This window comes from Leucopleurus acutus (assembly GCF_964270905.1).
Source record: "Leucopleurus acutus genome assembly, chromosome: 4".
Lineage (NCBI taxonomy): Eukaryota > Metazoa > Chordata > Mammalia > Artiodactyla > Delphinidae > Leucopleurus > Leucopleurus acutus.
Genome location: NC_139146.1, coordinates 147958792 through 147983187, shown reverse-complemented (window position 1 = coordinate 147983187; position 24396 = coordinate 147958792). Strand labels below are relative to the sequence as shown.

The following is a 24396-nucleotide window of genomic DNA, read 5'->3' as shown; positions in this document are numbered from 1 at the left end:
AAAGAGTCATGTATCACAATGTTCATTGCAGCTCTATTTACAATAGCCAGGACACGGAAGCAATCTAAGTGTCCATTGACAGATGAATGGATAAAGAAGACATGCACATAATATACAATGCAATACTACTCAGCCATAAAACAAAACGAAATTGAGTTATTTGTAGTGAGGTGGATGGACCTAGAGTCTGTCATACAGAGTGAAGTAAGTCAGAAAGAGAAAAACAAATACCGTATGCTAACACATATATATATGGAATCTAAAAGAAAAAAAAAAGTGGTTCTGAAGAACCTAGGGGCAGGACGGGAATAAAGGCGCAGATGTAGAGAATGGACTTGAGGACATGGGGAGGGGAAGGGTAAGCTGGGACAAAGTGAGAGTGGCATGGACATATATACACTACCAAATGTAAAATAGATAGCTAGTGGGAAGCAGCCGCATAGCACAGGGAGATCAGCTCAGTGCTTTGTGACCACCTAGAGGGGTGGGATAGGGAGGGTGGGAGGGAGGGAGACGCAAGAGCGAAGAGATATGGGGATATATGTATATGTATAGCTGATTCGCTTTGTTATAAAGCAGAAACTAACACACCATTGTAAAGCAATTATACTCCAATAAAGATGTTTAAAAAAAAAAAGAATTCCTTGCTTAGGCTCTGCTTCTAAGAAACCTAACCTACAACATTGCAAGGAATTTTTTTTCCAAAATAATATTTTAAGACCAAACCAAATTCTCCAATGTAAGAAGTAATAAAATTTTCTTTATTAACAAACATATATACTTTTGGATGTGTGCTATCCTCTCTAAAGTTGCATACTTGTTATGACATTTTCGTTGTTCAACAAATTTATCAAATTCACTCTTTTGAGAATCATGTTCAGGGTCTGACACAGTCTTTGCATATTCATAATATTTTAGTTATTTGCTTCTTTAAGTCTGGATTATTTTGTTGAAAGTAAAAAAAATAATACTGAATAAGTGAACTTAATATTTAATAAAAAATTGAAATGAATATATGCGTATTAATATATGTGTATTAATTAGCATATTAATTCCAAGCCCCAAGCCCATTGACATATGGGTACTCTGGCCTCTAACCTTCCTTTTTGTCCTATTCAAGATTGACTGGAAATGACAGTATTATTTGTCTACTAGTAGACAGAATTAGAACTTCAGCGGAGAGAAGTTGGGGGAGGTTATAAGCTAACTAAAGTGTACTTGGCTGTGAAATAGTACAAGTATGGTTAATTTTTCTTGATAATTTATAGTTATTAAACATTTGTCATGTTCTAAGTGCTTGTTCTAAGTGCTTTTTGGTTTTACTTATTAGATCATCACAAAATCTTTAAGGTAGTTGCAACTATTATCCTCATGAAGGCTCAGGGAGTTAAATAACTTTTTAAGCCACTCTAAAGTCACACAGCTCTTAGGTGTGATGCTGAATTCAAATCGAGATATTTTTGCATGAGAGTCTTCTTTCTTAACAGTTATGCATTCATTGTGTATAAATGCCAGAACATAAACTATAACGTTAATTATAAATGTAGTCTCATTATTTACTTAAGCCTGGGTCACATGTAGATATGACTTTTAGACTTTTTTCTTCTTTCACTACTAACTTCTGTCTAATTTCTGGTCAAAATCCATTCTTCTCTCTATGTTTCTCTTCTCCCTCTGTTGTCTCTTCTGGTCAATGAAGAACTGAGATTATATCTGGCTGGGTTTCAAGATTACATGTCTTTCTAAATATGTATTATGGTCCCTGTCCTTCTATTAATTCAGACAAGGAATGCATCTTCTTCCCTAATTCCTGCTAGAATAATCTCTTTGAAATATATTCCCCTTCCCTATTGTAACTGTTCCCATTATCATGCAATTTAGCACCATGCACTCTCTTTCTCTTTTTACCTAGGAGATTTATTGATTTACGGATCCAGTAAGGGATAATCTATCTCCGCTTACATGCAATTTTTAGGGTCAAATCATTTTGATATAAGCAAGCATTTCTGATATACGCAGTTATTTGTATTATTTTCTTCTTTATAGTTGGAAATAACTTACTGTACTCAGTGTGGCTAAATTATATGCAAATTTAATAAATTGTTAATTAAACATATCCAATCAATTATGTGATTTCTAACTCTTGCTATCTTTGGCTGACAGTCTCATTCTCTTCCCTGTGACCGATCAATAACCCACTTGGTCCTGATCAGTCATCCTTTTAATGTATCTCATATTGTCCTCACTAACCCTGCTGGTTGAAGTGGCCCTTGTCCATGTGTGTCAGTGATTTATCGTTAAAAATGCCTCTATTAGTTCCATATTTATTTAAATGAAAACAATAAAACATTTTAGAAATACATTTAAAGATAAATTACATCATAGTTAAAGTAAAATTAGGAGTATGGGATTAACAGATACACACTACTGTATATAAAATAGATAAGCAACAAGGATTTACTGTAAAACATGGGGAATGATATTCAATATCTTGTAATAGCCTATAATGGAAAACAATCTAAAAAAATATATAAATATAACTGAATTACTTTGTGGTACACCTGAAACTAACACAGTATTGCAAATCAACTATACTTCAATTTTATAAAAAAGATTATTGAGATGTAAATTGCATGAACTTTGTAATAGAAAGAATCTGAGCTGGAGGGCTTTCCAGCTAAGTCATAACACCTATCAGGACTCATTTAAATCTTCATCAAAATGACATAATTAGATAAGATTGACTTGGAAGCTTATTCAGGCTATTATCTATTTAATTTTGGTGAAAATTCATCAGTGTCCTTTGATATGTTTTCACATGATTTGTTTTCTGCCATTGCTTTCTTAATGTTGAAAGTTGTTACCTAGAGACTATTTGGTTTCTGTGAATTTTTTTTTTCCATTTTCACAATGTATCATTGATTTTCTTTTAAGTGTGGTCATTTAGGCTCTACCTGATTATTTTCTGATATCTTTTCTCAGAGAGAATAGAACAGACTGTATTTAACTTATGCAACATTCCCCACAAACACTTCAAATATTGGTCATTGTTTTTAAATTCCAATAAAAATGTATACTTTAGAGATGTTTATCATAAGGGGTTAGAATACTGACCCCAATTTATACACCTCCACCTCCCCTCAAAATTTTTGATGATTTTTTAAACAGTGATTGGGGCAGATTTTGAAAAGTAGCTCATTTTCATAATCACTCTATGTGCTGTAACATCGTGCACCACTTGCTTGAATGCATTTCATTAAAAAAGGAGGAAAGTGCAAATTTACTCTATACCAAGCAGTGTTAAGTTTCTTTGTGATGTTGTACCTTCCATCCTTAAAGAAAATCACTATAAAATAATTATTATCTGTGTTGTCATTCATGCTACTGGTAAGTGGCAGAGCTTGGATTTGAAACCAAAATTTTTTTTATGCTGATTGCATGTCTGTGTAAAGGGTACTTTGTGTAGGCTTGTTTTTGCAATAATATACCACTAATTTTGGGAGAGGGACAAAGGATACTCACTGCTATCTCAGATATGGGACATCAGGTCCCTCCATCATCTTTGGCTCATAGTGAAAAAATATGAGCGCTGTCCAAATCTAGGAAAACAGAAAAATGACAGGAAAGAAAAAGATTAAGGGGGTTTTGTTTTGTTTCTCTTACCTGCACAGATAGACATACCTGTTTTTGCATATGGTAATCAGTTTCCAAGATAATAGCTGTGAAATCCTTCAAGGTTATTTTATGTCTTGGTTAATGCCTTTGGAATTATGGAAAAAAAAGTATATTTTTTTTCAGTATATCTTACTTCTTTAAGGTATTTTACTTTTACTCTAATATTAAATAGGTAACAAATTAATGATCCATAAAACCCCTTGAACTAGAATTTACATCTTTCTCAACCATGCCAATTAAGAAATTCAGTGTTGATTTGATGATATATTGTTATTCAACTTGTTAATAACATTGTCTTCAAATGTTAGCAAATTGTAGATATTGATTGTACAGTTTGAAAAACTTTTAGTTAACTCATGACTCTAAAAGTTGTAATTCAACATAATTAACCTCAAAATTGTAACATTTCATTTTTGGTAGTGAGACAGAAAATATGTTTGTGTTTGAAATACTGTTGTGTTCAAGTGAAAACTTCATTTTATGAAGTCCATTGACTCTATAAGTATTAATTGTGTATTAGGCACCTGGGGTCTCAAAGCAAAGCAAAAGTGGCCTTTTCCATTAACAGGCTTAAGGTAGGGACTTCCCTGGTAGTGCAGTGGTTAAGAATCCACCTGCCAATGCAGGGGACACGGGTTCGATCCCTGATCCGGGAAGATTCCACATGCCGCAGAGCAGCTAAGCCTGTGCGCCACAACTACTGAAGCCCACGCGCCTAGAGCCCATGCTCCACAACAAGAGAAGCCACCGCAATGAGAAGCCCGCACACTGCAACGAAGGGTAGCCCCCACTCGCCACAACTAGAGAAAGCCCGCATGCAGCAACGAAGACCCAATGAAACCAAAAATAAAATTAATTAAAAAAAAAGAAGCTTAAGGTAAAATAGTAAAGTCAGATAGATAAACAGATGTTTACCATGTAAGGTAATACTTGAGAATGCATAAAGGAGGAGTGCTAAGTCCAAAATGGAAGAGAGTAGGAAGGGGGATCAGAGATGGCATTCTGGAAGGGACCATCTGTAGAAATAGGAATTTTACCATATCACAGTTACTGGAAGGACATTCCAAGCAGATGGTTCTACATCTGCTAATGCCTTGATGGTGAAAGCGAACAGAAAGTGGCAAGTAGTAATCAATGCAATTGGAGAATGAAATATGAGACATAGATTTTAAAGTCTTTATAAAGAATATGGATAATTCCAACCTGTAGATATTTTGTCTCTCTCATTTAGCTGGAATAAGAACTTCATTTAAAAGACTATCTGCGGATAAAGTGAAACAAAAGCTTTTTATCTCCAATAGATTTTATATCTATTCCATGTCATCCCATTCAATGTATAAATATCTCTGTGTATCTATGATGTTTTTACTTAAGACAGATATATTAGTAGCACATATGTATTGTAAACGGAAGTCTGGTTGTTTTCATTAAGAATTTTATTGTAATTCTTTTTTCTGAAAATTTTTCATTAGTTAAATCCTTTGAATACTTGCCTAAGAGACATGGGATTTATTCACTCTTTTATTTTTGATTGCTGATACAAATGTAAGAAATACTAAAAAAAGGTCAAGAAATATTTCAGTATACATAAATTCTGAAGATATTTCAAAAATAGTGGTAAATATCTTGACATGAATACATTGAAGGCCATAGGTTCACCACCAGCTGCAAATCATTGTGGTTGATAATGCTCTTATTAGAGCAAAATTATTCACTGGGCATTGAATGGAAATAAATCTTGCCTATAAATAAAATCACAGCTGAGAATGATGTTAATTAAAGCATTATTAAGAGTGAAAGTGTAAACAAAATTGTATTATTTTTTGTATCCATTTCAGAACATCTAAGCTGGGAGGAAAGTGAGATAGTTTTAATTTAGAAAAGACTTCACAAACTAAAATGTCTTTGTATTTTAAGCTTTCTTCAGCTAAAGCCTTGCAAGGATGCTTAAATGTTTTAGAAGTGGTTCACACATAGTTTGATTTAAATTCAAATTCAGTGAGTGCAATTAAAGATCATCCAATAAAAATCATGAAAGGCAAATTGATTTTATATCATTTAGAACAAAATATCAAATATTTAAAAATGCGTATGTGAAAGAGAAAATATTTTCCGTTTTTGTCATACACTTCCTCAAGGACATGAAAGTATTTTACTTGATCAATCTAATACTTTATCTGCAAGAATGATAAAATGGAGGGCCTGTCATTTTATGTAGTATTTATTATTGTTAGATAGCTTTGGTTGCAATAAATAACAGAAAGAAACAGCATGATTCAAGTTGACAAAGCAGGGGTGTGCACGTTACAGTTAAGAAATTAAGTGAAATTTAGAAACAAAGCAAAACAATACAAAATAGGAAACAAATCATGGCACATTATAAAAACCAGTGAAAAACAGCAGTCACCATAAGAGAAAGATCTACCATACAACTAGTAATTTCTGAAGTGGAAACGTACCTGGGCCTTCGGCAGCCTAAGCTCTTGGCTTTTCACTCTAGTGAAAGCAGTATATACCGTGCTGATTATGAACTGACCCTGTGGTTAGATAATGCTTCGTTTCTTAGTCCTGCTTTGGCACTTATCAGCTGAGTGACGTAGGCAACTTACCTTTCTGCTGTAAAGTGACCATAGTAATATCTACTTCTATAGTTACAAGCATTAAAAGAGATAACCTGTTTCAAGTACATGGTGCATCACAATTAATGAACTGCAGCTGCCACCTTCTCCTCGTCCTTCTTCTTTGTCTTCATCATCAATACCCTGCCATTAATATGGTTCATAAATTTTCTTTGCTTCTGCTTTTCTCTGCATGTAGTCTCCACTTGTCTTAGCATTACCAGTTGAATTAGCTTTCATTTGTCTTTTCTTCAACTCATGGCTGTGGTTTCCTCATAACTTTATCTTGTATATAACTCTACTCTAGATCCTTTATGATGTAGTTTACTTTCCTCTTCCAGTGGTCTAATTATCTCTAAACTTACTAAATCATAATCGAAGGGGAAGTATCTGTTCCAGTTGGTTTTTTCTTTGAGTAGAGATTCTAGGGTCAGGTCATACCTTCGTCCGGTCTGTGGCTCTGTTAAGCTCAGGTCAATTACTTGTTGAGCCCCATGGTACATCTGGTGCTGGCCACCAGAGGCAGTGGTGGGGCATTTTACCCAGAGAGCATTGATGGTGGCTGTCATATGCCTACTAAATCTAAATAAATAAACATAAAAAGTTAAGATTAAGCAATTTACCAAATTGTAGAACTGGTGTGAGTAGTAAGGCTGAGTCTTGAATAGCAATCTCGTGTCTCCCAATACAAATTTAGACTTCAGATATTCTTGGTCATTGTGAAGTTGTGGCACCATTATAAAATTTCTATACAAATGATTGGATATTTTGCTACATAGAAATTCAGAAAATTCTTTGTCAGAATTTTACTATTATTTTAGTATAACAAATTCTGTGTCATGAATGAAAAACCAGTATTATGTTTCAAAATGTCTTATTTATAATTGACTTCTATTAACTTGTTCTATTTGTCTTTTCTCAGGTTGCTAAGTTGGCTATCGCAGTGCAAGCCTTGGAGTCCCAATGGGGGACTCCAGATCAAGACGATCTACTCTGGTCTCCCGGTTGCCGATATTCAGAAGGAGTATTAGCAGAAAACATGATTCTCTTCCTTCTTCACCCTCCTCCAGTAATACAGTCGGTGTCCACAGTTCGTCTCCTTCCAGCACTAACTCAAGCTCAGGTAGCACAGGTAAACGCAGGAGCCTCTTCCGTACTCCTTCCATTAGCTTCCATCATAAGAAGGGGAGTGAACCTAAGCAAGAACCTACCAACCAGAACCTTAGTATTTCAAATGGTGCTCAACCTGGTCACAGCAGTATGCAAAAACCGAGTTCGGAAGAACATACTAAAACCAGGGGAAGACATTCTGTTGGTTTTAGCAGTTCACGAAATAAGAAGATAACAAGATCTTTGACAGAGGATTTTGAAAGAGAAAACGAGCACTCGACTAATAAGAATGTCTTTATAAATTGCCTGAGTTCTGGCAAAAGTGAGGGGGATGATTCTGGATTCACAGAAGAACAAACTCGCCGTTCTGTTAAGCAGTCAACAAAGAAGCTTCTTACTAAATCTTTTTCATCTCACTATAAATTTTCTAAGCCAGTTCCACAGAGCCAATCCATTTCATTGGTACAACAATCTGAATTCTCACTGGAAATTGCACAGTACCAAGAGAGGGAACCTGTATTACTAAGAGGTTCTCCATCTTGTTCTGTGGGTGTAACAGAACGGGCGGGAAGCTCGTTACCATCTCCACTGCTTTCTGCTGATTTTACTACAGCTCAGACACCTTCAGAGTTCTTAGCCTTGACTGAAGATTCTGTGTCTGAAGCAGATGCATTTCCTAAAAGTGGAAGCATGGCATCCCACTGTGACAACTTTGGCCACAGTGATTCTACCTCTCAGATTTCTCCCAATCCTGCTGCTGCTACAAAGACAACAGACCTTATGGGAACTGTTCCCTGTGCAGTTATGTCTCCTGGGAAATACAGGTTAGAAGGTCGGTGTAGCACTGAATCTAAATCCTTACCAGAAACCTCTGCTGCTAATCAGAAGGAAGTGTTACTGCAAATCACTGAACTACCTGCTATGAATGCGAGTGACTCAGAGATTCATCTATCAGCAGATACAAGAAGAGGAGAACATATGGTGATACAAAATGGTGAAACAATGTTGGCAACAAGCTCCCCAAGGAAACTTGGATTTTATGAGCAACATAAAGCAATAGCTGAACGTGTTAAAGGGATCCATCCTATTTCAGATTCAAGGATAATACCCTCTTCCGGTGATCATTATATTTTAAACAAAACATCATATGGATATGATGCAAATCCTGCCAAAGGTATGATGATTTTCTCTGTATAATAAATGATATGAATTATAATTTTCATTATAATTTCTTTAATTTTCTTATTCTATCTCATGGAAACTACATTTTTCTTAGTTTTCACTCTTTAATCTTCTGTCCTATTTATAATTTGTCTTAAATCATTTCTCTGCTTAAACTTACTTCATTCGTATCATGCTGAAAATGTAATTCATCCATGTTACTTATTTTTCTTAGTTGTGTAATTCAGATTCTGACCCTCAGAAGAAAGTGGAAGGAAATTAATTTTATTTGAAATGTGGCTTTATCTAAGATAAGGGCCATCTTTTTTTATAGTTCATGATAGAGTATTGGTATTTCTTAGTTAAAGAATAGATATAGCCCAGACACAATCATTGTAAAAGAAATTCGTATAATTAAAATTCTTTTTCCTATTTTAACAAAGTTGTTATTATTAAATAGGATCCATGTTCTGGCACAGAAAGAGGGAGGGAAGGTTGATTTACTCCAGTCTGTTATTCAACAGAAAACATGGTTTTTCAATATAAAATTCAGTTCAAGAGAATTGTTGAATATATAATACCTACTGGCTGTGTTTGACATTTTTATTCTTTTTTTTCTGTACTGTGATTCCTACTACCACTGCTGCCGCTTTTGCTACTACTACTAACACTAATAGTTGTCCCAACAATATGTCCATTTACTGTTCTGTGCCCTTTGGATACATTAATTTTTTGAATCTGGAAGTGATTGAAATCGCTACTATTATTCTAACTCATGCTACAGGCAAGATGATTGGAGCACAGATAGGTTAAGTAATGTGTCCAAAGTCACAAAGTTCATAAGTAATTGTTTAGGATACAATCCCTATGAGGTAGGCACTAGTATGTTCCTCATTTTATACATGAGAAAACTGAGACCAAGGGATTATACAGCTGGTAAGTAGTACAGCCAAATTACAACTATCTCAGTCCAAAGATCAGGCTCTTCATGACTAGGTTGTAGTACATGTCATGACCCAGGCTCTTTCCAAAACATTAAGAATAATACTGAAATATTAACTAAAATTTGTAATCCATGAAATTGTATATTATATAATGTCAAGAATCATAAGTTTATCTGACTTACCTAACTAGTCTCTCCATGAATATAGCAGTTTTACAGTTTTAAATGCATGACTTAATTTTCCAACTGTCTTCATATTTTTTCACATTTGATACAAAATCACTTTTACACATCTGCCTACTTTTTTCATTTTTTTATCTTGGTAGCCTTGCTTGTATTTTGGGATTTAGTTATACCTGCTTAATTCTTTAACTGTAGTATAATTATAAGAATGATAATGATGATGATACTATGTGCCCAAAGATGTGCTAAGCAATTTGCATGCACTGTTTTATTTAGTACTAACCAAAGATTTATGTGGAAGTTATTAATGAGTAAGGTCTAGGATTAAGTTAAATAACTTCATGAAATCACATTGTTAGCAAACGGTGGACCTCAGATTAGAATGTAGGCAGTTTTTTAGAAAATTGCACCCAAAAAGGTAAAAGTTTAATTATTTTGATTATATCTAATTCTTATTTAGAAATGGTGACTTGCCTCAATGTCAAACTGAATAGAGTAAATATTTATCTCTTTGGAAACTAGGGAATGACCAACAATTATTTTGCTGATTATTAATCTGTTGACTGAGATCCTAATAGCAAGCCATTTAACACATTAATTTCACTGAATTTGACACCATGATGCCTGTTCCTGGACATTAGGTGATAATTCATAGTATCTACAACTTGTAAAATAGAAAGAGACAGGCAAATAAGCTGGTAATGTCAAAAAGGAAAAGTTGGTTGCATACTGTTCTTCATTTCCATCAATAGGAGATATTCATCTGCTATTCATAAAGATCTTATAATTTAGAAGTTTCAAGATTTTAAAGCCATTTAGACAAATGTATTCTATGTAAGAAAGAGTTGCCAAATTCCATAATACTAAGTTTATTCTGTATTTATTGTGAAATACGTTTAAGCTAGTATTTAATATGCATCTGAATGTGCTGGGTGTACATTCATTTCAGAATTATTAATGGAATGTTGACCTCTCTGGCAACTTAACTTTAACTCATTGACTTAAAAAGTTACTGAAAAAACTGCCATATGTTGGCTTAATAGGTTCTAGCCAAGAGTCTTTAAACTCATAGATGAGCCCAAACAGAACAGTTTAATTCATTCATTCATTCAACAAATATTGTTTTGGTACTGTTTTAGGCACTAAGGGTATATCAGTGAACAAAACGAATAAATTCCTTTCTTCATGAAGCTTACCTTCCACTGGGAATACTCAGACAATTAATATACAAATAAATAAATGTCAGGTGGTAATAACTGCTGAGGATGAGTTTAAAGCAGAAAAGAGGATTAGGAAGTGGGGGGTGTGATTGTAGTTTGCATTTTTTTAACTTTATTCAAGTATAATTGGCAAATTAAATTGTATATTTAAAGTGAACAAAGTGATGATTTGGTATATGTTACATTGTGAAAGAATTTCCCCCCCCCCCATCAAGTTAGTTAATATATCCATCACATCACATATTTACCTTTTTGGTTTTTGTTTTTGAGAAATTTAAGTTCAACTATAGTCACCTTGTTATACATTAGATCCTCAGATCTTATTTATCTTATAACTGAAAGTTTGTACCCTTTTACCAAGGCAACCGCTTTTCTACTCTCTGTTTCTATGAGTTGAGCTTTCTAAAAAAGATTCCACATGTAAGTGATACCATGCAGTATTGGTCTTTCTCTGTCTGGCTTATTTCACTTAGCATATCTTCAAGATTCATCCATGTTGTCACAAATGACAGGATTTCCTTCTTTTTTAAGGCTGAATAATATTCCATTGTATGTAGATACTGCATTTTCTTTATCCATTCCTTTCTTCTCATACTTAGGACGTTTCCAGACCTCTGCTATTGTGAATAATGCTGCTGTGAACATGGGAGTACAGATATGTCTTTGAGATAGTGATTTTGCTGCCTTTGGGTATATTACCGGAAGTAAGATTGCTGGATCATATAGTAGCTCTATTTTTAATTTCTTGAAGAACCTCCATAGTGTTTTCCATAGTGGCTGCACCAGTTTACATTCTCACCAACAGTTCCCAAGGGTTCCCTTTTTTCCATATGCTCAAAAACATGTGTTGTCTTTTGACTTTTTGATAATGGCCATCCTAAAGAAGGTGAGGTGATATCTCATTGTGGTTTTGATTTGCATTTCCCAGATGATTAGGGATGTTGAGCTCCTTTTCATGTACCTATTGGCCATTTGTATGTCTTATTTGGAAAAATGTTTACTTAGGGCCTTTGCCCATTTTAATTTTTTTTTTCTTGCTATTGAGTTGTATGAATTTTGTGTATATTTTGGATATTAACCCCTTATAGGATATATGATTTGCAAATATTTTCTCCCATCCAATTGGTCCAATTGGTTGTTTTTTCTTTCTTTCTTTTTTATCTTTATTTTTTTTGTTTTCTGTGCAGAAGCTTTTTAGTTTGAAGTAGTCCTACTTGTTTATTTTTGCTTTTATTTCTTTTGCTCTTGACATCAAATCCAAAAAATCATTATCAAGATGAATGTCAAAGAGCTTTACCCATGTTTACTTCTAGGAGGTTTACAGTTTTTGGTCTTAACTTTCAAGTCATTAATCAATTTTAGTTGATTTTGGTGTGTGGTATAAGATACTTTCATCTTTTCGCATGTGACTGTCCATTGAAGAGACTATCTTTACCCCATTATATATTCTTGGGTTCTTTGTCAAAAATTAATTGCCATATTTGCATGGGTTTATTTCTTGGCTGTCTCTTCTATTCCATTGATCTATGTGTCTGTTTTTACACCAGTACCATACTGTTTTGATTACTGTAGCTTTGTAATATAGTTTAAAATCAGGAAGTGTAATGCCTCCATCTTTGTTCTTCTTTATCAAGATTACTTTGGCTATTTGGGGTCTTCTTTGTTTCTGTACAAATTTTAGGATTTTTTTTTCTATTTCTGTGAAAAATGTCAGTGTAATTTTGATAGGAATTGCATTGAATCTGTAGATCCCTTTGGGTAATATGAACATTTTAACAAGATTAATCTTTCCAATTCATGAACATGGAATATCTCTTTATTTTTATTTTCTTCATTTTCTTTTGGGTAGTATGAACATTTTAACAATATTAATCTTTCCGTTTCATGAACATGGAATATCTCTTTATTTTTATTTTCTTCATTTTCTTTCATCAATGTCTTTTATAGTTTTCAGTGTATATATTTTTTGCTTCCTGGATTAAACTTATTCCTAGGTATTTTATTCTTTTTGATGCAACTGTAGATGGGATTGTATTCTTAATTTCTCTTTCTTTCTTTTATTTTTTTAATTTAATTTTATTTTATTTTTATACAGCAGGTTCTTATTAATCATCAGTTTTATACACATCAGTGTATACATGTCAATCCCAATCGCCCAATTCATCACACCACCATCCCTACCCCCCCACACACAGCTTTTCCCCCTTGGTGTCCATATGTTTGTTCTCTACACCTGTGTCTCAACTTCTGCCCTGCAAACCGGTTCATCTGTACCATTTCTCTAGGTTCCACATACATGCGTTAATATACGATATTTGTTTTTCTCTTTCTGACTTACTTCACTCTGTATGACAGTCTCTAGGTGCATCCACGTCTCTACAAATGACCCAATTTAGTTCCTTTTTATGGCTGAGTAATATTCTGTTGTATATATGTACCACATCTTCTTTATCCATTCATCTGTTGATGGGCATTTAGGTTGCTTCATGACCTGGCTATTGTAAATAGTGCTGCAATGAACATTGGGGTGCATGTGTCTTTTTGAATTATGGTTTTCTCTGGGCATATGCCCAGCAGTGGGATTGCTGGATCATATGGTAATTCTATTTTTAGTTTTTCAAGAAAACTCCATACTGTTCTCCATAGTGGCTGTATCAATTTACATTCCCACTGACAGTGCAACAGGGTTCCCTTTTCTCCACACCCTCTCCAGCATTTCTTGTTTGTAGATTCTCTGATGATACCCATTCTAACTGGTGTGAGGTGACATCTCATTGTAATTTTGATTTGCATTTCTCTAATAATTAGTGGTGTTGAGCAGCATTTCATGTGCTTCTTGGCCATCTGTATGTCTTCTTTGGAGAAATGTCTATTTAGGTCTTCTGCCCATTTTTTGATTGGGTTGTTTGTTTCTTTAATATAGAGCTGCATGAGCTGTTTATATGTTTTGGAGATTAATCCTTTGTCCATTGATTCATTTGCAAATATTTTCTCTCATTCTGAGGGTTGTCTTTTCGTCTTGTTTATGGTTTCCTTTGCTGTGCAAAAGCTTTGAAGTTTCATTAGGTCCCATTTGTTTATTTTTGTTTTTATTTCCATTACTGTAGGCGGTGGATCAAAAAAGATCTTGCTGCGATTTATGTCAAAGACTGTTCTTACTATGTTTTCCTCTAAGAGTTTTACAGTATCTAGTCTTACATTTAGGTCTCTAATCCATTTTGAGTTTATTTTTGTGTATGGTGTTAGAGAGTGTTCTAATTTCATTCTTTTACATGTAGCTGTCCAGTTTTCCCAGCACCACTTATTGAAGAGACTGTCTTTTATCCATTGTATATCCTTGCCTCCTTTGTCATAGATTATTTGACTATAGATGCATGGGTTTATCTCTGGGCTTTCGATCTTGTTCCCTTGATCTATGTTTCTGTTTTTATGCCACTACCATATTGTCTTGATTACTGTAGCTTTGTAGTATGGTCCGAGGTCAGGGAGTCTGATTCCTCCAGCTCTGTTTTTTTCCCTCAAGCCTGCTTTGGCTATTCGGGGTCTTTTCTGTCTCCATACAAATTTTAAGATTTTTTTGTTATAGTTCCGTAAAAAATGCCAATGGTAATTTGATAGGGATTGCATTGAATGTGTAGATTGCTTTGGGTAGTGTAGTCATTTTGACAGTATTGATTCTTCCAATGCAAGAACATGGTATATCTCTCCATCGGTTGGTATCATCTTTGATTTCTTTCATCAGTGTCTTATAGTTTTCTGCATACAGGTCTTTTTTCTCCCCAGGTAGGTTTATTCCTAGATATATTATTCTTTTTGTTGCAATGGTAAATGGGAGTGATTCCTTAATTTGTCTTTCAGATTTTTCATCATTAGTCTATAGGAATGGAAGAGATTTCTGTGCATTAATTTTGTATCCTGCAACTTTACCAAAATCATTGATTAGTTCTAGTAGTTTTCTGCTGGCATTTTTAGGATTCTCTATGTATAGTGTCATGTCATCTGCAAACAGTGACAGTTTTACTTCTTCTTTTCCAATTTGGATTCCTTTTATTTCTTTTTCTTCTCTGATTGCCATGGCTAGGATTTCCAAAACTATGTTGAATAATAGTGGTGAGAGTGGACATCCTTTTCTTGTTCCTGATCTTAGAGGAAATGCTTTCAGTTTTGCACCATTGAGAATGTTGTTTGCTGTGGGTTTGTCATATATGGCCTTCATTATGTTGAGGTAGGTTCCCTCTATGCCCACTTTCTGGAGAGTTTTTATCATAAATGTGTGTTGAATTTTGTCAAAAGCTTTTTCTGCATTGATTGAGATAATCATATGGTTTTTATTCAGTTTGTTAATATGGTGTATCACATTGATTGATTTGCATATATTGAAGAATCCTTGCATCCCTGGGGTAAATCCCACTTGATCGTGGTGTATGATCCTTTTAATGTGTTGTTGGATTCTGTTTGCTAGTATTTTGTTGAGGATTTTTGCATCTATATTCATCAGTGATATCGGTCTCTAATTTTCTTTTTTTATTGTATCTTTGTCTGGTTTTGGTATTAGGGTGATGGTGGCTTCATAGAATGAGTTTTGGAATCTTCCTTCCTCTGCAATTTTTTGGAAGAGTTTGAGATGGATGGGTGTTAGCTCTTCTCTAAATGTTTGATAGAATTCACGTGTGAAGCCATCTGGTCCTGGACTTTTGTTTGTTGGAAGGTTTTTAATGACAGTTTCAATTTCACCACTTGTGATTGGTCTGTTCATATTTTCTATTTCTTCCTGGTTCAGTCTTGGAAAGTTACACCTTTCTAAGAATTTGTCCATTTCTTCCAGGTTGTGCACTTTATTGGCATAGAGTTGCTTGTAGTAGTCTGTTAGGAGGCTTTGTATTTCTGTGGTTTCTATTGTAACTTCTCCTTTCTCATTTCTAATTTTATTGATTTGAGTCCTCTCCTTCCTTTTCTTGGTGAGTCTAGGTAATGGTTTATCAATTCTGTTTATCTTCTCAAAGAACCAGGTTTTAGTTTTACTGAACTTTGCTATTGTTTTCTTTGTTTCTATTTCATTTATTTCTGCTCTGATCTTTATGATTTCATTCCTTCTGCTCTCTTTGCGTTTTGTTTTTTCTTCTTTCTCTAGTTCCTTTAGGTGTAAGGTAAGGTTTTTATTTGAGATTTTTCTTGTTTTTTGAGGTAGGCTTGTATAGCTATAAACTTCCCTCTTAGAACTGCTTTTGCTGCATCCCATAGGTTTTGGATTGTTGTGTTTTCATTGTCATTTGTCTTTAGGTATTTTTTGATTTTCTCTTTGATTTCTTCAGTAATCTCTTGGTTACTCAGTAACGTATTGTTTAGCCTCCATGTGTTTGTGTTTTTTACGTTTTTTTCCCTGTATTTGATCTCTGATCTCAGTGTTGTGGTCAGAAAAGATGCTTGATATGATTTCAATTGTCTTAAATTTACTGAGGCTTGATTTGTGACCCAAGATGTGATCTGTCCTGGAGAATGTTCCATGTGCACTTGAAAAGGAAGTGTAATCTGCTGTTTTGGGATGGAATGTCCTATAAATATCGATTAAATCTATCTGGTCTATTGTGTCATTTAAAACTTCTGTTTCCTTATTTATTTTCATTTATTTTCATTTTGGATGATTGGTATAAGTGAGGTGTTAAAGTCCCCCACTGTGATTGTGTTACTGTTGATTTCCTCTTTTATAAGTATTAGCAGTTGCCTTATGTATTGAGGTGCTCCTGTGTTGGGTGCATATATATTTATAATCGTTATATCTTCTTCTTGGATTCATCCCTTGATTATTATGTAGTGTCCTTCCTTGTCTCTTGTAACATTCTTTATTTTAAAGTTTCTTTTATCTGATATGAATATTGCTACTCCAGCTTTCTTTTGATTTCCATTTACATGGAATATCTTTTTCCATCCTCTCACTTTCAGTCTGTATGTGTCCCTAGGTCTGAAGTGGGTCTCTTGTAGACAGCATATATATGGGTCTTGCTTTTGTATCCATTCAGCAAGCCTGTGTCTTTTGGTGGGAGCATTTAATCCATTTACATTTAAGGTAATTATCGATATATATGTTCCTATGACCATTTTCTTAATTGTTTTGGGTTTGTTTTTGTAGGTCCTTTTCTTCTCTTGTGTTTCCCACTGAGAGAAGTTCCTTTAGCATTTGTTGTAGAGCTGGTTTGGTGGTACTGAATTCTCTTAGCTTTTGCTTGTCTGTAAAACTCTTGATTTCTCCATCGAATCTGAATGCGATCCTTGCCGGGTAGAGTAATCTTGGTTGTAGGTTCTTCCCTTTCATCACTTTAAGTATATCATGCCACTCCCTTCTGGCTTGTAGAGTTTCTGCTGAGAAATCAGCTGTTAACCTTGTCTTGTCTTTCTGTGAATGTGTGTGTGAATTCTGTGTCTTGTCTTTCTGTGAATGTGGTTTTCATTCCACTGGCTGCAGGATTGTAGTTCTCCTTGCTTCTGCTGTCTGCCCTCTGGTGGATCTTCACAAATTTTTGAAAAGGTGTTTGGGAATTCCCTGTCAGTCCAGTGGTTAGGACTCCACGCTTCCACTGCAGGGGGCACAGGTTCGATCCCTGGTCAGGAAACTAAGATCCCGCATGCCTCGAGGTGCAGCCTAGCCAGCCTCACAAATGCATAAGCCAATTTCTTGCAATAAATCTTCTTAATATAGGTCTCCTACTGATTCTCTTTCTCTGACTGACAGATTTTTGTACTGGAGGTGGTTCTAGAGGAAGAAAATCTTAAGGATGAGTTTCTTAATTTCTCTTTCTCATAGTTCTTTGTTTTTAGTTTCCATTTTTAAGTACAGTGAATGGGGTATTACTCAAAGTAACATATTAACAAAAATTAGGGAGTAAGTCATACAGCTATTTGGGAGGAGTATATCAGTGCAAAGGGTATTGGGTAAAGATTCTGGGGCTGGAGTATGCCTGCAATATTGTAGAAACAGCAAGAAGTCCAATATGCCATAAGCAGAGTGAACAAGGTGCTGGTGGGCAGTAGAAGATGAGGTTAGAGAGATGAAGAGGTGAGCAATGGGAAGCCCCCTGTGTGGGGGTCCGGAGTAGGGTCCTATCATGTGGAACCTGGTAGCCCGCTGGAAACACATCAGCTTTAGGATTAGAGAAGCGATCATGATCAATCTCACTTATGTTTTAAGTGTATCATTCTGGTTACCTTGTAGAAAATAGATTGTGTATTGGTTGGGGAGAGGCAGGTGGGAGTAGGCAGGGGCAGGAGGCTATTAGGAAGTATTGCAGTAACCAAGGCAAGCCCTGATGGACTTTGTGCCAGAAGTTAGTGCGGGAGGTGGTGAGAAGTGATCACATTCTGTATACAGTTGAAGGTAATGAGGACAGGATTTGCTTATATGATTTATGTGAGGTATGAGGAAGCCAAGGATGACTAGAAAGTTTTAGAGGCTTCAAAGTGATTACATAGTTAAGTAAAGTACCACTACTAATTCAAAAAGTTTTCTGTGATTGAGACTTGTTGAATGACACTAAGAGTTTTCCATTTACTTTCAGTGGAACATTTATAAAAACTACATTTAAGCATTTATATTAATTTTTATTTATTTATTTTTTAAATAGTTCTTGCCAGTAGCCTCAGTCCATACCGTGAAGGAAGATTTATAGAGAGGCGACTGCGATCCTCATCAGAAGGAACTGCAGGGAGTAGCAGGATGATTTTGAAACCAAAAGATGGAAATGTAGAAGAAGTTAATAGTCTAAGAAAGCAAAGAGCAGGTTCATCATCTTCAAAAATGAACAGCATGGTAAGTATATACATATACCTGCATATAATAAAATAATCCCATATATTACTGGCAAGTTCATGCTCCTTGCAAATTGAAGCATTAGTTTCAGGTGTGCAGCAAGGTGATTCAGTAAATATACTCTCTCAGATTCTTTTCCATTATAGATTATTACAAGATATTGAATATAGTTCCCTGTGCTGTACAGTAGGTCCTTGTTGCTTATCTGATTTAGATATAGTAGTGTGTACACATTAATCCCAAATGCCTAACTTATCTTCTCCCCATCCCCTTTGGTAACCATAAGTTTGTTTTCTATGTCTGTGAGTTTATTTCTGTCCTGTAGATAAGTTCATTTGTATCATTTATTTAGATTCCACATATAAGTGATACCATATATATGATATTTGTTTTTCTCTATCTGACTTGCTTCACTTAATATGATAATCTCTAGATCCATCCATTTTGCTGCAAATGGCATTATTTCATTCGTTTTTTTATGGCTGAGTAATATCCCATTTTGTGTAATGTATGTGTGTATATATACACATGTGTATATATGTATATGTATGTGTATATATATGTATATATATACATCTTTTTTATTCACTCATCTGTCGATGTATATTTAGGTTGCTTCCATGTCTTGGCTATTTTAAATTGTGCTGCTATGAACATTGGGGTGCATGTATCTTTTTGAATTAGAGTTTTCTCTGGATATATGCCCAGGAGTCAGATGGCTGGATCATGTGGTAATTCTGTTTGCAGTTTTCTGAGGAACCTCCATACTGTTTCCCATAGTGGCTGCACTGACTTACATTCCCACTAACAGTGTAGGAGGGTTCCCTTTTCTCCATACCCTCTCCAGCATTTGTTATTTGTAGACTTTTTGATGCTGGCCATTCTGACTGGTGTGAGGTGATACCTCATTGTGGTTTTGATTTGCATTTCTCTAGTAATTAGTAATATTGAGCATCTTTTCATGTGCCTGTTGGCCATCTGTATATCTTCTTTGGAGAAATACCTATTTAGGTCTTCTGCCCATTTTTTGATTGGGTTTTTTTTTAATATTAAGCTGTATGAGCTGTTTGTATATTTTGGAAATTAATCCCTTGTCGATATTATCATATGCAAATATTTTCTCCCAGTCCGTAGGTTGTCTTTTTGTTTTGTTTATGGTTTCCTTTGCTGTGCAAAAGCTTTTAAGTTTAATTAGGTCCCATTTGTTTAGTTTTGCTTTTATTTCCATTGTTCTAGGAGACAGATCCAAAAAAATATTGCTGCGATTTATGTCAAAGAGCATTCTGCCTGTGTTTTCCCCTAGGAGCTTTACAGTATCTGGTGTTAAATTTAGGTCTTTAATCCATTTTGAGTTTATTTTTGTATATGGTGTTAGAGGATGTTTTAATTTTATTCTTTTATATGTAGCTGTCTCGTTTTCCCAGCATCACTTATTGAAGAGACTTTCTTTTGAAGGAAAAATTGGTTTGCATAGTTGATATCACAAGTCAGAGAGGTTAAGTCTTCACTTGAGATGCTCATGGGTCACAACACATAGAAGCACACCAGGATAGCAACCCTTAAAACCTGTCTTTCTTGCTTGCATGGAAGGTTTGACATTCTCCATCCTAGAGCAAGACCCTGGGATATACAGTCTAAGAAAAATGTTGATCATGAAGACAACCTCTGACAACATCATTTCACACCATTTCTCCATCTTTAGCCACCTAAAAAATGTCCTGTTGTCAACCACACATATGCCAGTACCACCCTTAGACCCCTTAGTGCAGGGGTCCCCAACCCCCGGGCCATGGACCGGTACCTGTCTGTGGCCTGTTAGGAACTGGGCCGTACAGCAGGAGGTGAGTGACGGGCCAGCGAGCGAAGCTTCGTCTGTATTTACAGCCGCTCCCCATCGCTTGCGTTAGCACCTGAACCATCACCCTGCACCCCGGTGCATGGAGTAATTGTCTTCCATGAAACTGGTCCTGGTGCCGAAAAGGTTGGGGACTGCTGCTTTAGTGGATCCTATTCTTCCTATCTTTCTACAGTTCCCACTTCACATAGGGTGAGGATCCTTGAGGGTCAAGGTGATATGCCCATGCAAAGCTTTAACACATTCCAGGTGACCGAGATTCCAGATTCCTGGTTCAAATTGTGGAGGCCTGCAGGTGAGGGTGGAAATGGGGTGTGTAGAGGAGGGTGGGGTCTGAGCTTGCACTTGTGAGCTGGGGTGTCTTAGAGGTAACTTGTATTAGCTCCCTCACAGTGTAGGATACAGCCAGGGTGGGGAAAGATGTGAGTGGACTGCAGCCCGGGAGGTCCGTGAGGCCTCAGGCCTCACAAATATTGGGGTGGGCTTGCCTTCTGGATTCCATTTGCTCCCTTTCTCACGTGTCCTTTTTCAGCAGTGTCTTTGATTTTCTAGTGTTTAACACTGCTTCTTTAAAAGGATCTATCCACCTACCTACTTATATGTGAAAAATGCTCGAAACTAAATCACTTATATCTATATATCTTAGACAGTTATGTTTCAAATGAAAACATTAGGTCATCTAGTTCTGACAATTGCAATGAGAAGAAGCCTTAAGTTACTGAGGCAACATTGAGTGAAAGCAAAACCATTGTGTTTGAAGTTAGAGGTTCTAGCCATTAGGTCAGGCTTGGCCAGATTTTAATCTTGGACAAATCATCTACAGAACAACAAACGATAATGGGTTTCTTGCTTCTTTTATGCTAAAAAATGACTGTGTATCTGTGTATTTATATTTGCATATATAGAAAGATATTACATTATATTATATTTCGTCTTTCTGTTCTTTGCATTGAAAATATTATTGCTGCAATTGATTTTTTTTGTCTGAATACAAGAACATGTTAAAATAGATTTCCAATTGATACAACATTAAAAGTTATGGCTAATGAATTATTATGAAACATCTATTTTCACCAAATTTCTATTATTCCTTTTTAAAGACGTATTTATATTAATAAGTGTGCCCTGTTTATTACTTTTGCCCGAAGTTGGGCCTTTTACTTATTCTTTTTATATCTCGTGTTTTTCATACTACGTTTATATAATTTTCATCATAACATCACAAAATCATTATTCTTCTCCTCAGATACACTTTCAAGATTTAAAATTTTAAATGTCAAGTATAAAAATGTGATTTTGTTAATTTATTTGAGGTTTTTTATAAATTTTCAAAAAGTATACCTGCAGTGATATAGATCGTCCACTAGATGGCATGATTACACCATTGCCATGGTAGGGGAAACGCTATGGCGATTAGACGGAAACTTGGTTAAGCTATTGTACATGTTCACTGGATTCACAGGTAAAACTTGTTGAAATAAATACTGACACCCTTGAATTTCCACACGAAATGTATAGAAATTACTTTATGACTTTCTTCCTTAGGACTTTGCAACTAATATCTCGATCTTTAATTAATTTATAGTGTAATAGTTAATCTAACATGCATACAATGTATTATTTAGCTCTTAGCAATATAAGGAAGAAATGCTAGGATTTTTAGGTAATTTTAGCTATATGTGAAGCAAGTGACGTGTGTTTAGGAAATGATAGCTTTATGTGTGAGAAGATGCACACATTTTCTATATTCCTCTTCCAAAATAATTCAGGTGAATATGTGGGTTTAAGAATGCATCCATGGTTCAGTTATTCTTTTCTTTTAGAGCAGTAGTAGTAACATGTATTTTTAATACTTATTTGAACCAAGGGACTACTCTTAATGCTTCTCATATATTATCACATTCAGTCCTCACAATATTATGAATCAAGTGATTCTTTTACTGATCACGTTTTGCAAAAGAGTAAAATAAGGCACTAAGAAGATAAGCAACTTGCCCGCAAACACAGATAGTAAGTGGCAGAAATAGGATTTAGATTTGGATACTCACTGTCTAGCTTTAAATCCTACATGCTTTGGGGGGAATGTAATAGATTTAAAATTAATTTTTCATTTTTCTTGCATTATTTCTGTATAATGAAGTTAACACATTTAAGGCAATCTATGCTTGCTCTAAGTCTAGACTACAACCCTCTGTAAGGGATACAAAAAATAAACAAAATGTAGTACTTATTCTGGATTTAAAATGTGGTAATATGTCTTGATATGCTGATGAATGGTATCAATGTCTTTACTGAGAGATAGCTCATCCAAAAAGGAACTTTGTCACAAAAGAAGATATTTATACTTAGAAGGAACTAGAGTATTTCATATAGGTCATGAGGATTTAATTCTACCAATGGTGTATGGCTCTGTTTATTAAGATGCAGAGGGTTCCTGTGAATGACCAAAAATATTCCCTAATAGGTGAGATAGACCACAATTCTAGTGTTTTTGTACACTTTGGGGATATTTCAGTATAAAAGGGAAAGGGCAGGATGTATTAACTCTTTGAACACCAGTGGCTCAGAATAAATTGGACTTTGCTTAAATTTATTACAAGAGATCAATATATATGTAACAATTTGATGAGCATTCAAATTTATTATATATCTTCAAACTGCTTTAAATAAAGACTTCCCTTAATTTTCCTCTGAGTAACTTTCTTGATACTTTCCTTAGGATGGTCCAAACATTTAAAAACAACTTTTCTAGAAGTAGGCTCTTTCTTTCCAGGAACTTTCCCTCCAGATTATGATGTATAAGTGATTAAATGTAAGGATTTGTCTTGGTTTCTCCAGCAGCTTCACACAGTGAAGTCTAACTCTAAATATTTATGAGATCACCCCGCTCTAAAAAAAGTATTAATTGAGGATAGATTTGTATGTGTTAAACAATATATACCACCTGGTATCACTAGAGGAAGGAAAGTGCCTGAGTGTATGAGGAAGGATGAGCCAGGCTACATAAGAGCAAACAACCTCCAAATTTTAATGACTTTATAATATAGATTTATTTCTCGCTCCGGCTATGTGTTCATTGCAGAAGGTGCTGGAGTTCCATTCAGTATCTCCTCCTTCTGTATCCAGGCTGTTGAAGCAGCAGCTGTTGCAAAACACTGCCTTTCACTGTGGTAAAAGATCTCTGGAGACTGTACCCCAGTAATAAATGCTTTACCTGTGAGAGACTCACTTCATTTCCCGCTGAGCAAATCTAATCACCAGGCCCAAACTTGCCACAAAAGGGGCCAGAGAATAGTCTCTTGCATGTGTCTGGATGTTGTAGACCCAGATATGTATCATGGGCACTGATGACTATGATATTCCCTAATAGTTTATTGTATCTCAGTTCTTTTAATTAACTGAGATTTCCTGCTTACCTCCTCCCTCCCTGTTGTCTTCAGGCATTTGATGGGCATAAAGTCATTTGATTTGATGCCTCACACTGAGCTGGTCATTGTGTTTCAGAAAGAGGAAAACATCTTTGACATTGAAGGATTCATTTTAACCACAAGTTTTTTCCTTTGAGACGTGCTCTCTTCCTGACTTAAAGGCCTTGAGATGTATATCTAAATTAACTTTACTTGACTCCCGGTTTGGGAATATTACTATATTTGGAAATACTTGTTTTTATTACATTAAAAAGCTGGCTTGGAAAATTGTGTTAGCTTTAGCTTACTCAGCAAATGCATCCACAAAGTTCCCCGGAACTATCTGTGCTGAGCGATTCTGACAATTCACTTATGGCCACTTTTACTCTGACAGCTTAATTCCTCTCATTTGTGGTTTGGCAT

At 35.3% G+C, this 24396-nt stretch overlaps 1 protein-coding gene across 1 annotated transcript in view; it reads left to right on the top strand.

Annotated features, from left to right (window-relative positions):
• Positions 1 to 24396, top strand: part of CCSER1 (coiled-coil serine rich protein 1) — a 1268926-nt gene that overhangs the window by 147980 nt on the left and 1096550 nt on the right. Inside the window, exons 2-3 of the mRNA XM_082837990.1 lie at positions 7216 to 8577; positions 18527 to 18711. Coding sequence (XP_082694116.1) covers positions 7257 to 8577; positions 18527 to 18711 — 1506 coding nt within the window. The 5' untranslated portion in view covers positions 7216 to 7256. The remainder of the gene's footprint in view (positions 1 to 7215; positions 8578 to 18526; positions 18712 to 24396) is intronic.